Below are 14,101 nucleotides of genomic sequence, written 5' to 3' on the forward strand. Positions count from 1 at the left end.
GATGAATAACCAAACAAGAAGGTACATTCCAATCTTTTGGTTTTCCAGGTTACTGACCGAGACACTTGAATGTTTTTAAAGAATTTCAGTGCCCTTGCTTCTATGTGTGTAAGAAGTGAGAAGGAAAGTCATCGGCAGCCTAGAAAAATATTCTTTCCTGCCGAGGGGTGCTGGCTTCCATCTTTCCCTTAACATCCATGACCCCACAAACTTTCTTCTTCTTCTTCTGGGTTGGTTTCAGCAGAGCAAAAGCCCCAGTTATCCTATCACAAGTTCCTTATGATTTACTAGGCCTGTTGGTTCTGGAGGAAGGGCATCGTAGCTATGTACTCGCTGTGGCTAGGTTGATTCCTGAGCGTTCCCTCACCCAGGAGGATTAACACAGAGTCATTGTCCCTTTGAACACATCCTGTCTTCCTAGGAGTGCCTGTCCCTGCTCCCAGTGTGAGCTTGGACTGGGAATCCCGCGTGTCTGGTTCTCATTAAGCTTCTTACCTGGCATAGCGCAGGGATGTACTTGACTTTCTCAGAAGGCTGCTTCCTCAGTTTTCCTGTGCTGCAGGTGTGACCAAACTCATTGCTTTCTCTTTATGAAAAAACAGTAAAGACACTCATTGTAAGACTGAAGGGGAGAACAGAGAGGAGCGGAGCAAACTTGGGGGAGCGGGAAGGGAGGCCCTAGCACCAACTAAACTATTAAAAAAACAATTTAAAGAAAAAGAGCCTCAAGCTATGTTAAAAGAGTCTCAGGCATTGGAGGTTCAGCCATTGCCTTTTATGTATTTATAGGTTTTTTTTAATTGGAAAGTCAGATTTACAGAGAGAAGGAGATACAAAGAGAAAGATCTTCCATCCAATGGTTCATTTCCCAAGTGGTTGCAATGGCTGGAGCTGAACCAATCCAAAGCCAGGAGTCAGGAGCTTCTTCTGTGACTCCCAAATGGGTGCAGAGTCCCAAGGCTTTGGACTGTACTTAACTGCTTTCTCAGGCCACAAGCAGGGAGCTGGATGGGAAGTAGAGCAGCCGGGATTAGAATCGGCGCCCATATGAGATCCCAGCACATGCAAGGTGAGGACTTTAGCCACTAGGTTATCACACCAGGCCCAGACACTGCCTTTTATAGACGAGATCCAGAAGGGCACTGATATCACTTGGTTTCTGAATATTTGCACATGCTCTTCTCATACAAGCACCTACTGGGTACTCAAGCAAGACAGAAGATCAGAGTTCAAGATCAGTGTTTTGACTGGCAGTTGCAGTGTCCTTCCTGGTCAGTCCCCACACCTCCCCCCACCTCCGACAGTGCTATCCTGATATCTCTACCAACTCCCTCTGCCCTCGGCCACCCTGCTGCCTGCATCATGGAGATCCTGGGTGAGGATACCTTTCTGTCAGTTAGAAACTCTCTCCTAAAATAAGTTTCAGTTGTGGAAGAAGCCACCTTCATTTTCCCCTACTGTCTACAAGCAGCTACGTGGTGAGCTGGGGCGGGTCCCAGTCTGTCCCTGCAAGAGCAACTAGGCCTAGTGCAGGTCCCTCTCTTCCTTTTATGGTCTTTGTTCCTGCCGTCTGGGCTGTGTAGGTGAAGCAGCGTTTGGCAGATGGTCTGTAGCTGCTTGACCCAACAGGTTAAGAAAAGCAAACAAGTTGGTTACACCCAGATCCTCAGCCAGCAGCCTCATTTGTGGTCGATGCAGGTACCACTGAAGTTTATCCTTATGGAAAAAGGATTGCTAACGCCCAGGTTTCAGGCTCGAGTCCTTGAGATGGGAGTGATCTGGGGGTAACCACAAAACCTCACAAGGAAAAGGTGTATGGCTCTCACGGGATTTTCCCATGGCTTGCCAATCACTGTTCCTCCGTGTTTTCAGGAGCCAGGTTCCTGGAGTTCAAATCTGCCTTTCCTGTCTCTCAGTACTATGTGACTTTCGCTTTTATGGCTGTGTCCTAAGGCCATCTTGGGCCCTCAAGTGCTAAGATTAATTTCTGTGCCAACGGACAGAGCCAGAGGGCCTGCCCTGGGGAAGCCTCGGTGATTGTTCCAGACAATGACAGGGTTCCAAATGCACAGTGTGCAGAAAGCGTCCTGCCCTCCGGCCCACAAGGCCTGACCCCACAGTGACGAGTCATCAACAGAAGGGCATGTTTGCTGTATTGAGTTTCATCGTTTCCTTTTTACTAGCTTATAGAATATCATCTGCCCTAAGTGATTAAGTGTCAGCAAAAAGCATGTTGCTTCTGCCAAGGGCCAATCCCGTTGTTAAAAGCTGGGGTAGAAGTTAATGTCTGGTGGTTTCTGTTTGTTGGCTGTTCCCTCGCTGATTGGCACAAGCCAGTCATAACCAGTTTGCGAGGACTGACTCATTGGGAATCCTCTTTGCATGTGTGGTCTACAAGGTCGGCCACTTGGATTTATGAGCATATCCTAAGCAACATGAACCGCAGAAACAGAAATGAACTCTCATTCTGCCTGTGAACTCTGCTGCTTTCCAGACAAAGTGGACACACAGGTGATCTCTCCTCGGTTTTGCCTTGAGGCCCACTTGATCTCATGAACTACCTGCAAACTACCTGTTGAAAATCTTATTTTGCTAACTACCTTGTGTACAAGTTCATATTTATATGGCAGATTGTGATTTTCCTGAAAGACAAATGTTCCATCCTCTAGCATTGTTTGCCAGTTTTTTATCAAAAACTTCAGAGAAATTTCTGAGCACTGGAGTGACAAGCTAGCCCAGCACAGTTAGGTACTTAATTTGCAAGGGGTTTACCATGGCAGAAGTAGGATTCTTGTGGAATCCTGTCATTTTTAATTGATGCGTTTTCTGTCCCTCACCATTGACCTCCGTGTTAGACCAGCAGCAGAAGGTTGCGTGCAGGGCAGAGCGCCTCCTGCAGGCAACTCCCAGCATGTCCCCACACCTTTCACTTCTGGATTAGGGTCTCATAGAAACTGCTGTTTGTAATTTCCTGTTATATTTTGTTTCCTATGAGAGGCTCCATTTGTGAATAGCTGGATTGTTTTTTTCTTATCCACTTATGTATTCCATTTTTGCATTGGGTAAGTGGAATTTCAGAGTTTAATTGGTAGATCATTCTAAAGTGCGGAGGACAGACTTTGATAGGAATACAATGTGAGCTGCTAAAATAATTGTGAATGTTATAGGGAAAGAATAACTTAATGATAATTATTTTTAGAAGCAGTTTTATTTAATATCTAAAATATCTTCAATCAGAGTCTTTGGTTTCAATGAATAGATTCCAGCTTCCTGCTAAAATACCTCCTAAGAGGCAATTCAAGTACTTGGGTCCTTGCCATTCACATGGGGGCCAAGGTTGAGTTCCTGGTTCCTACCCTCTACATGGTCCAGACCCAACTAGAGTTGGCATTGGAGAATGGCAGAAGATCTGTATTTGTCTCAGTCTGTCTCTTCTTATATCTGTTTCACTTCAGCATTTAGTCAGAATATTAAATTTGGGCATTTAACCTAAGTGAATAAGAATTCAGCTTCCTGGGCCTGATGCGGTAGCCTAGCAGCTAAAGCCCTTGCCTTGAACATGCTAGGATCCCATATGGGCACTGGAATCCCGGCAGCCCTGCTTCCCATCCAGCTCCCTGCTTGTAGCCTGGGAAAGCAGTCCAGGATGGCCCAAAGCCTTGGGACCCTACACCCACATGGGAGAGCTGGCTTCAGATTGGCTCAGCTCCAGCCGTTGCAGCCGCTCGAGAAGTAATTCAGCATATTGAAGATCTTCCTCTCTGTCTCTTCTCTCTGAATATCTGACTTTGCAATAAAAATGTGTTTAAAAAAAAATGAGTTCAGTTTCCTGCTTTGCAGACCCTGGACAACAGCAGGTAGTGGCTCAGGTAATTAGGTTCCTGTCATCCACTTGGGAGACTAAGTTTCTGGCTACTGATTGTGACCCAATCCCAACTATTGTGAGGGTGAGCCAGTAGCTGAGTGCTGTTTTATTTATTTCCATAAAAGAGTGTGAGGAGGAGAGATGATCGGCTGTGTCGATCTGCAACAGCCAGGCAACAGCCAGGCAACAGCCAGGGCGGTGTCGGGCTCCTCCCAGCCCTGCCACCTGGGGAGCAGGGGCCCCAGCACTTGAGCTGTGTGTTCCAGCAGAGGCTGGAATCCAGGCGGGCTGCTGTCCAGGCATGCTGGTTTGCGATGCAGTTGCTGCACTGCAGCCCAGGCCCAACCCTTCACACCTTCATTTAGTTTGTTTCCTTGCAGAAATGCAGGGGGAGAGGAGGACGCAGTGAAATCTGGGACTTTCCACCATCCGTAAGTTTGAAGACTGAGTTTTGCTTTTACAGATTACATGAGGCTTTCCGATTTGTCAGGGATTGTCCTAGATTTCTTGGCGGTGTCCCAGATTTCTAACGTGGTGAACTCTCAGACTGCGCTCCTGTTCTAAATGTGTGGGAAAGCTCATTGAAGGCCTGCCCCCCTACCCCCTTGCTCTCTGCCCGAGAACGGGGGCTCCTTCTTCCAGGACCCAGACCTTAGAAACAGGTCTGTTTCTTATAGTGTTGCAGTGTGGTAAACATGCAAAAGACTTTTGCCTTGAAGAAAATTCTTTGTTCTTTTAATTATTAAATGCATTTATTTAGGACTGGAATTGAAATAACTAGATGCTTTTGAGGTGCTAAGTCCTGTTGTTGCAGATTTCCTACTAAAATCACATTTCCAGTCCTTTCATTGGTTATGCGGTAGTTTGAAAGGTAAAGTTAAGTGATTCTGTATACGTGGAGAGACACATGAAGACCGTAACTGGGAGGAAAGGGGAAGTCCCTGAGCATCTATTTTCATCTTCTGTGATTTTGCAGACTTTTCTCTAAGATGCTCAGAGGATTTGAGGGCCTTTTTCTTTGCCAGGAATATTCTTACTTCTAATAAAAATAAGCCGTAAGTTGTGTGCTATGAATATGATTCAAACAAATTAGTAGGTGGAATTGCATGGCTGTTTGAAAGAAGCAAAGGGTGACCTCATGCTGTCACCCTCAAGTTACTTGAAAAGAATCTCTGTGTTATTGGTTGCTTTGCATGTAGAAGACCGTCAGTGCTGTCTTTCAGAACCTGCATCCTCTTGCTGGCTGTAACTTTAGATGGCTCCTGTGCTGGGCACAGGCAAGTCTTCCCGTGCAGACCATCTGTCCCCTGCCCCCCTCGGCCCCCAGGGCGAGGGGGCGGTGTGGCACTAGTAATAAGGCTGCTGCGTGTGCACGGACACCTCCAGAAGCCGGGTCACTCTCTTTACCTTTTCAGTTATTTTCTATTACGTTTTTAACACTCTTTTCTTGCAATATGACAATAATAGGGTGAAGCAGAAAAAGACTATGATAACAAGAGAATCAGACTGGAGAAAGAAGTCAAATCCCAGTCCTCTTCATCCTCATCCTCCCAGAAAGAGTCTTCTAAAACAAAGTGAGTATCACAGTGCAGAGTCGTCCTGAAAGGCCCTGGTCATCTCGGGTCTCAGCACGGGAATGTTCTGCTGCAGCGAAGTCTGTAGCTTGGTAAATTAGTGCTGGCCTGTCTTGTGGTTAAGTGCATTTCATGTTGTTTTCATTCATGAGGACCTCATGGAAATTCATTCAGCATAGCATTTAGATTTCTTAGAAGCATTTGCACTATGAAACATTTGTTAGCATCTGGGATTATTTTCTCCTAAAAGAAATTAAAGGCGGTGTGTGGCCTGCTTTGAAGACTTGGAGGAAATAGAGGTACAGAGAGAAAATGTCTTGTCCAAGGTCACGGGGCCTTGCTGAGTGCTGGAGTCATCAGCCCCCACAGGAGCCTGGGTCAGCACTTGCTGTTTCAAGGGACGAATGAGGCTTGACAAGTACTCGGTGCTGCTGGGCCGAGGGGTGGCTGTCACTTACTGGCCATGTTTGTTTGGAAAATTACTTCACAAGATGTTTTGGCAAAAACAAAAGCATAATGTTACCATGTGGGAGCCAACGGCGATGAGGGAGAGAGAGAGATGAACTGTCAGGGGTAGAGCTGTCGGCTCAGCCTGCATGCTTGTTAGAGGACAGCGTGCTTGGGGGCAGCAGAGGCAAGCGTTGAGGACGCTGACGGCCAGTGGTGGACCCTGCAGGCTCAGTGTGGGTCCGGCAGCATTGTTGGTTGCTGACAAGCAGGGCTACATTTGTATAAGGTATTAGACGTCCCTGAAATTGGGGCTTGTAGCAGCACAGTTTTGTGCTGTGTGGCCTCAACAGCTTTTTGTGCCAGCAGTCGTATTGTCCTTTTGTAACTAGACACTGCCCCCTGCCAGCTGTGAGATTTGTATTCTGTCTCACCTTAGCTTTATGTAATGTTTTACTCCAGGTTACCCCGGCCCTCACCCTCTTCAGAGTCTTCAAGAAAGGAGATGCCTCCTCCTCCACCTGTGTCCTCCTCCACTTCCTCCTCCTCCCAGAAGCCAACAAAGCCTGCACACAAGAGGTCCCGTCAGGAAGCAGACGTCTGTGGCCTGGACCCTCCCAAAAGTGCCAGTAGTAGTAGCAAGAGCAACCATAAAGACTCTTCCGTCCTCAAGCACAGAAAAGTCCCGGGGAAGGGTTGTGGAGGCTCTGCTGAGCACAGAGTAAGCAGCGACTGCCCTGCCCAGGCATCCCTTGGCCTGTGTGCTTAGGTCTGGCTGAGCGTTGGTTGGTTTGAACTGTAAGCACTCAAGTAAGATGGGCTCCTAATGATACCAGCGGACTCTTCATCCCTTTGAATGAGGCAGGAATGAATTGTTTGTGTTCAAAAGTTCTAATTTTTTGGAGGAAAAGTTAGAGTTCCTATTGCTTAAAAAATTGAGATCATTTCTTAAAATGATTTAGAGGTAATAAGTTGGGATAGATTTTTGTTCTCATCTCTCATATGTTGTGCAATAAGAAATGGTTACCCTGGTACTTGATTTTCTCAACATTTTTCATATCAGTTATAATGGAAACAAACCAGTTTCTCAAATAGAAGAAATTCCTCTCTCTGTTAATTGGGGCTGAGAGACCGGGGTACTGCCTGAGAGAATGTTCCATGCCTGTGGGCATTCCCTTCTCTATGGGACATTCTTGACATCCTGTCTTTCTGAGTCCCCAATACAATGAGAGTGGAGCTGCATCTGGTTTGGCTGGGAAAGTGTTTCACTGAGCTATACCGCAATGCCTGGTCCACTGCTTGTTGGACTCCTGTGTTGGGCTCCCAGGGATGGTACTTTCAGAATGGTGATCTCATAGGTCAGACTGTAATCTGAGGAATGGTTTTTCACAGGGAACTTCTGGGGATGCTGCAAATCCTTTCCCCGTGCCTTCTTTGCCAAATGGTAACTCTAAACCAGGGAAACTTCAAGTGAAGCGTAGCAGGTACGGCTGCAGCCACTTCATTTTCTCCTTTCGCTGCATGAGCTCGTCTCCTGCCACTGCCCCTCCCCGCACAATCTCTTTCGCTTCCCTTTTCATTGAGCCTCTCTGCCCTCCCACCCCTTAAGTCTTCTTTGCATGACTTGCCTGGGTCTAAGTAATTTCAGTCCCATCCTTCATTTTTCCTTCTTTTTCAGGCAAGCAGCTGATTTTCACTTGAAGGAGGCCAAAAAGTTGAAGGACAAAGCAGAGACAATGGTCAGTCTTGGCTCCTTCTCCTGCTGGTAGAATGTTTTCTGATTGAAATTTGGGGACTACAGTTTAATGAACTGGACAGTCAGGAGATTAATGATTGTCTGTAGAGCAAACATGAGGTCTTTTTGGAGTTACTTTCTTTCTTTCTTTCTTTTTTTTTAAATTTATTTTCATTGGAAAGGCAGAAATTCAGAGAGTCAGAGATATAGAAAGATCTTCCATCTGCTGGTTCACTCCCCAAATGACTACAACATAGCTGAGCTGATGTGAAGCCAGGAGCTTCTTCTGGGTCTCCCACACAGGTGCAGGGTCCCAAGGCTTTGGGCCATCCTCCACTGCTTTCCCAGGCCACAGGCCAGAGAGCTGGATGAGAAGTGGAGCAGCCAGGATTAGAACTGGTACCCATGTGGGATCCCAACATATGAGCACATGCAAGGCAAGGATTTAGCTGCTAAGCTATCGTGCCAGGCCCAGTGGGGTTACTTTCTTAGGTCCCATTGGTTTTCTGGCCACGGGTAAATCTGTCAAGCCTGGACATAACTTTTTTATCTACACATGTGAAAGGTAATCCACATGGTGGTGATTTTATATATGCGTACATTTTGTGTCATTGCATTTTTTGGATGTGGCAGTGAGTCCTTCTCATTGAGGCAATTTGTCTTTGACCTGAAACATTTCACAAATGAAGGAAACCTGTTTGCATTCCAAAATTATCAAAGACTTTGAGAGACTTACGTGTAAAGGCTTTTGTTCATTGAAGCTGATGTTTGTACTTGTTGGTAAACATGCTTTTAGAACACAGCCTCTCTGCCTGTCAGTTTTTGGACTTTCTGGAAGATGATGGGATTTTTCTTACTGATTGCAGACATAAATAATGCGTTTACATCTCTCCTGTAGTGTGAGATAACGTTCACCCTTTGTCATAGTCAGGCATTCAAGATGCTGGGACTGTTATTTACTGAGTATATTCCCCACATCATGCCCCTGCAGATGCACCATACTCCCTGGAAAGCCGTGTTGAACTTTGGTCCCACAGGAGAAAGGTCGCAGTAGCCTTTATCCTTCCAGAAGTGCTATGTGGAGATCCTGGCCGCTCTGCAGTGATTGCATCTGTTTTCACACAGGCTAGGGAGGGGACAACTGAGATTCCTCAGGTCCCCATTCATTGCACAAACGGCTTATTGGAGCTTACCAGGCTGGACACTAAAAGGAATTCAAACATCAGCTGTTCTAGGCTGCCCCTTAAAGCTACCCTGTACCGCAAGCCAGGGCACACTTACCCACCACCTACCTCCATGGTGAGTGTGCAAGATGTTGCTGTATCTCCGAGTCTTTGCTCTTTGGGAAAGAGTACACATGTAGCACCATCAGTTGTCAAAGATTTTGACATTGGACTTTAAGCACTAGAGACCCTCATTATTTAATTTAAAAAAAAAAAGATTAGATTCCAGGGAACTTTGTTTTATTTTCATAATATTCTCCTTCATTGTATAATGTTTCCAGAGGCTGTCCACTTTGGGTTTCAGATGTACACTACCAAGAATACAAGAATGCATTTTAGATTATGTTTATTGTGGAGTTAGAGACATTAAAACTCTACTGCTTTTGACACTATTTCATTAGATGTTCAGTTAACCACAGGAATCATTGGTAGCTTCACAAAATCCATGTTATAGCTCTCGTTAGGAAGTGTATATTGACGTATTGCTGTGTTACATTGTAGTTTCTTTTGTTTTCTGCCTGACAATCTGTGTTCACTTTGAAAAGCTTTGACAAATGAGATGGTTATAGATAAGCACATTTCTAGAATTAGATTCTCATTAATGAAGTAGTCCAGTTGTGCACTATACCACTTATTGAGGCATGTTAATTTGATTTTTATTCTTTCTGTCACTAATTTTTTGAGCCTCAGTTCTCTAGGGGAAAAAATTAAGTTACTTAAGGGCAGGAGTTTGGCAGTGTAGGTGGGATACTGCGTGGTCCAGCCGTACCCTGCATCAGAATGCCTGGGTTGGGATCTGGCTCCGTTCCCGTCTGCCTGCTAATGTGCGCTCTGGATTCACTTCCAGGCTCTGCTCATTGGGGAGTGAACCAGCCAGGGGGAGGTCTTGCTTTGTCTCTGTCTCTTGGCCTCTTAAGCAAAGCAAGAACTTTTTAAAATGGTTATTAAAAACTTAAAAATTTAGAGTAATAAGATTGAGTAAATGTATTAAAAGATCCATTTATTTCATTGTGAAGTACTTTATATTTATAAATACACATAAAGCACATTTCTGTGAACTTTTGGAAAGTGTTTCAAATACATGCGCATGGATATGTGTTTGTACATCAGCCCTGCTTACCCCCTTCCTTGAAACACAGAAGCACAGTGAACGCCCGTGATTGTAGTCCACTTGCCTGACGGAAGAGACTTATTTTTTTTTTTTGCCTCGGTTTTCCAGACAGATGGCAGCCTCAGCATGTCTTACTGGCCTGTCACTATTTGCTTATATTCGACTTAACTTCTTCACTGTTTTCCTCCTTTTTGAATACATCAAATGAAGTATCAGCAAGAAGAGCAAGCTTGTGTGTTTCTGTGTTAATCAGTTGCTCTATTTGGTGTGGTACAAGTATCACATGTCAAAACTGAGTCGCACATTACGGTCTGTCTCTGCACTGGCTGCGTGCCTTCAGAGAGGGAGCAGTCAGTGGTGAAATGTGTATTCAGGTTTAGGATGACAAACTAGTGTCTGATTGCACTGGAATTATATCCCTGTTGACCCGGGGAGATAGCCTTAACTAAACCTGGGCACCACAGGAGATGAAGCTGTGGGCTCTAAAGTGCCTTCAGAAGAAGGTTGTTGGATCTTGTATCTAAGATGCTCACACAGTGTAACTGCTCTAGATGCGTAGAACAACCTCTTTCTCAAGAAAGTTACATTGTGAGTGAATTCGTGGAACCAGGAGAGTCTGTTTAATCACTGCCTTATCTTCATAAGATTCTGAGAGAGTAGTCTTAGTACAGGAGTTTTTCTTTTTAGCAACCGAGTTCTTGCTGAAAGAAATGTTTGATCAGGACAGAGCTGACGGCTTTGGGTATTTCTCATTTTGCATTAGTTAATTCTCACACTTCTCTCTCAATATAATTGAAATAAGTACGTTTAGGGAGGTGACAGTGAACAATATGGGAGAAAAAAACTGGAAGAGCCTCACTGAGGCCTGACACTGCTGTGTTCTTCTCCTGCAGACGGACAAGGTTGGCAAGGCTTTTAAGTACCTGGAAGCCGTCTTGTCCTTTATTGAAGGTGGGATTGCCACGGAGTCCGAGAGCCCGGCGTCCAAGTCTGCCTACTCCGTATACTTGGAAGCAGTCGATCTTGTTAAGTAAGCATCGAATCCGTTCCTCTCCCCTGGCTCTAGGGCCTCCCTCCTCGCCTTTCTGGCAATATTCTGTTTTCCCCCCAGGACAGTTCAGTAACTCATAGTTGTTGTTCCCTAAAATTATACTGCCAAAGAGGTGCCAACTCAAAATAACTAGGTCCGGTTATGTTCTTCTGCCAAGTGTCTGAGCAAAGCCGGGCTTCCCGAGGTGGCTTTCTCCTCAGATGCCCTCACAGCTCAGTTTCAGCCACCTTGTTATTTGCCTCCGTTTCCCCAGGGAACTCGGGAGGGACCACGCTCTGTGTGCCTCAGGAGGTGGACACAGGCCACAGAGGGGACCGCCCTCGCCTCCTTCCCGAGCAGCCCGGGCTCTTCCCTGTCTTAATCTCACATCTTCACATGTGCAGTTTCACTGTGGAACTAAGACAAACATAGGAAGGTGCATTGGTGGCTGGGATTTTCTAACTATGCATGTGTAAGCAAATGTTACTTTCATGTTTTCCTGTAGGTTCATAATGTCATTAAAATCCTTTTCAAGTGCCACATCCCAGGAGAAAATATTTGCTGTTTTATGGTGCGTAACTTTCCTTTACCTAAATAGTATTCCATTTGTCTTTGTATTTTTGTGTCTTCTGATGAAATGTGTTTTTGTGATGTGGAAATTATGAAAGGCAAGTCACCCCCTTGGTCAAGGGGTTAATGGCGCTGAGAGTTAAAGATTCTGAGGTCATCTCTCCTGCCATGTCACTGATGATTTGATTAGTAAATACCTGGGTCCAAATTAAAAAAAAAAAAGTTCCTGGGTCTCGTGGTTTAAATGAAACCTTTATGTACTTGGGTTTTTCCTCTAGCATTTATGTGTCTGAGTAGTGCAGCAAGATTCTTGCAATATACTTCCTTGTGTAAATGAGGAAAATTCAGTGTATTCAGTAGGCTGCGAAGGGTTAGATGACCGTGGCTAATAAGGACTTTGTTTCAACTTCTGTTTTTGCTCATAGCCTACGATGCCAGTCTGTTTTGAATATGGCGATGTTTCGATGTAAAAAAGACATAGCAATAAAGTATTCTCGAACTCTTAATGAACACTTTGGCGTCAGTTCCTCCAAAGTTGCCCAGGCACCTTCTCCATGCATCGCAAGGTAAGTAAATCTAGATAATTTCCAAAATCGAGTGTGTTTTTTATTTCTTGCTTTTGCAGTCACTTGTATAAATGAAGGATAGATGAGGGCACTCAAAAAGTTCATAGAAAATTGGATTGGAAGACAAGTATGGGTTAGGCATTGTGGCACAGCTATTGCTTGAGATGCCCACATCACATATAAGAGTGTCTGGTTCAAGTCTGGATACACCATGTGTTTTAGCCAGTTTCCTCTGAATATGCCTGGGAGATAACTACCAAAGGCCCCATGACTTGGGGTCCAGATGGAGATCCTGGCTCCTGAGGTCAGTCTGGCCTAGCCCTGGTTCTTGCGGGCATCAGGAAATGAAATGAATCTTCCAATGGATAGAAGATTAGTATCTGTAGTTTTACCTTTTAGAAAAATAAAAAGTATTAAAGGTTCGTTGCTGCAAAAGACATTTAGAAGTCCATGCATTGGATCTGTAATATGTCATGAAATATGCGTTTTCCATGAGCTTTCTGAAGACCCCTTGTGTATATAACTTTAACTTTGAAAAATTACTTGCTACATTTATGTGTGTACTTATTTGTTGTTTGAACTTGAATCCTTAGTATATGTTTTTCTTTTTTGAGAAGTGGCTATAAATTGGAGATTTTGCTCATTGGATTATATTAAGCAATGAATAAGAATCTATATTTGAGAGCTTTGGAGATCTTTAGTTAATGCTTACGGCCCACAAAGCAGCTAGATGCCTAGCCGACAGCACCAGGGCCAGTCTTTGTCTCTCCGTATGACATGTCTTCTCGGCCTTTCAGTAAACAAGCACTTTCCGTAACTGCCTGCCCCCTACCTCCAGAAACCATACCAGTCACACCACAATGAATACAGTTGTCTCCAGCAAAAATGCTTTCTACACTTTGTGAACCAAAGTTGTTCGCTCGCTATTATGGAAGATGTTATAAAACATAATCCACATCCAAGCATATTTAAAAACGAAGCTGGAGTTTTCTTCCCTATAGTGCCTGCCTTGTGTTTTCTTTAATTTGGCCATACTCCCTCTGAAGTTACCAGTTCAGATAGATTTTGCTATTTTGAGAATATCACTTAGAAGACTGTCCCATTTCTTGCACATTTAAAAGAGGAGACTCCCATATTGCCTCTCAAAAATGGAAAACCCCCAGTGGAGAAGTGCCTTCTACCTCTGAGCATTTTTCCGGCTCCTGCTTCTCAGATCATATGCAAAGCCAGGTGAGAGGCTGTTAGTCACATTTTTAGACAGCTCCTTTGCCAGTGCATACACACGTCAGGCACCCCTCTGTGCCGTCAGCACTGTTCTAGGTACCAGGGCTGTGGCAGGAAGCAATGCAAGCAGGAATCACTGCCCTTGTGACACTTTTCTCTCTAGGTCTTGACAGTGTATTCTCCTGGGCATGTGGCCTGGAGCGGGTGGCACATCAGTTGACTGCTGCCAGCTCACCCCTCCATCTCCAGTCCACTTTTTTTTTTAATCCATTTTTTTAAACACTTAGGTGACTTCACTTGTCTTTCTTAATCAGTCCACATTGAGACACTAATATTTTTCTCATGTTGTGATATACTGAGCCTAGAGGACAGATGATGTTGAATTTCTAAGGTGCTAAGTACCAGGGGTGCCAGGATTAATATGACATGGTCTCTGCCTTCAATGGCTATGACCCAGAAGGAGGACTAGAAGATAAATACAAGAACTAAGTTCTTGTGGTGGTAGGAGGGAAGCTGTAATAAATGCACAGTGCCCACAAGAGTGCCAGGGCCTGAGTCAGTATCCAGCCAGTCAACAGTGAGTGGATGAGGGCGTGAACTTCAGTATGGAGTAAACTTTTACTGGAGTAAGTTGGAATGGGGTATGGTAAGGGGGAAGTGTCCAGCAGAGGTAGTTGACTGCAGATGACATCGCACAGTATGGGTATGAATTAACCTGTTAGGATATCTCGTGAGCTTGTAGAAATGACTTCAGCA

The 14,101-nt window shown here is 44.8% G+C and overlaps 1 protein-coding gene across 3 annotated transcripts in view; it reads left to right on the top strand.

Annotated features, from left to right (window-relative positions):
- The window catches only part of LOC121166319 (AF4/FMR2 family member 1-like), a 92,866-nt gene that overhangs the window by 72,206 nt on the left and 6,559 nt on the right, over positions 1-14,101 (top strand). For 2 of the 3 annotated variants that reach the window (XM_040995459.1, XM_040995458.1), the window contains exons 11-18: positions 4,246-4,296; positions 5,333-5,439; positions 6,349-6,607; positions 7,279-7,370; positions 7,565-7,625; positions 10,849-10,985; positions 11,491-11,556; positions 11,981-12,121. In XM_040995459.1, coding sequence (XP_040851393.1) covers positions 4,246-4,296; positions 5,333-5,439; positions 6,349-6,607; positions 7,279-7,370; positions 7,565-7,625; positions 10,849-10,985; positions 11,491-11,556; positions 11,981-12,121 — 914 coding nt within the window. The remainder of the gene's footprint in view (positions 1-4,245; positions 4,297-5,332; positions 5,440-6,348; positions 6,608-7,278; positions 7,371-7,564; positions 7,626-10,848; positions 10,986-11,490; positions 11,557-11,980; positions 12,122-14,101) is intronic. The other variant, XM_040995460.1, reaches the window with a different exon arrangement.

The sequence above is a fragment of the Ochotona curzoniae genome, unplaced genomic scaffold (assembly GCF_017591425.1).
Source record: "Ochotona curzoniae isolate NIBS_2020 unplaced genomic scaffold, NIBS_Ocur_1.0 patch124, whole genome shotgun sequence".
In the NCBI taxonomy this organism is placed as follows: domain Eukaryota; kingdom Metazoa; phylum Chordata; class Mammalia; order Lagomorpha; family Ochotonidae; genus Ochotona; species Ochotona curzoniae.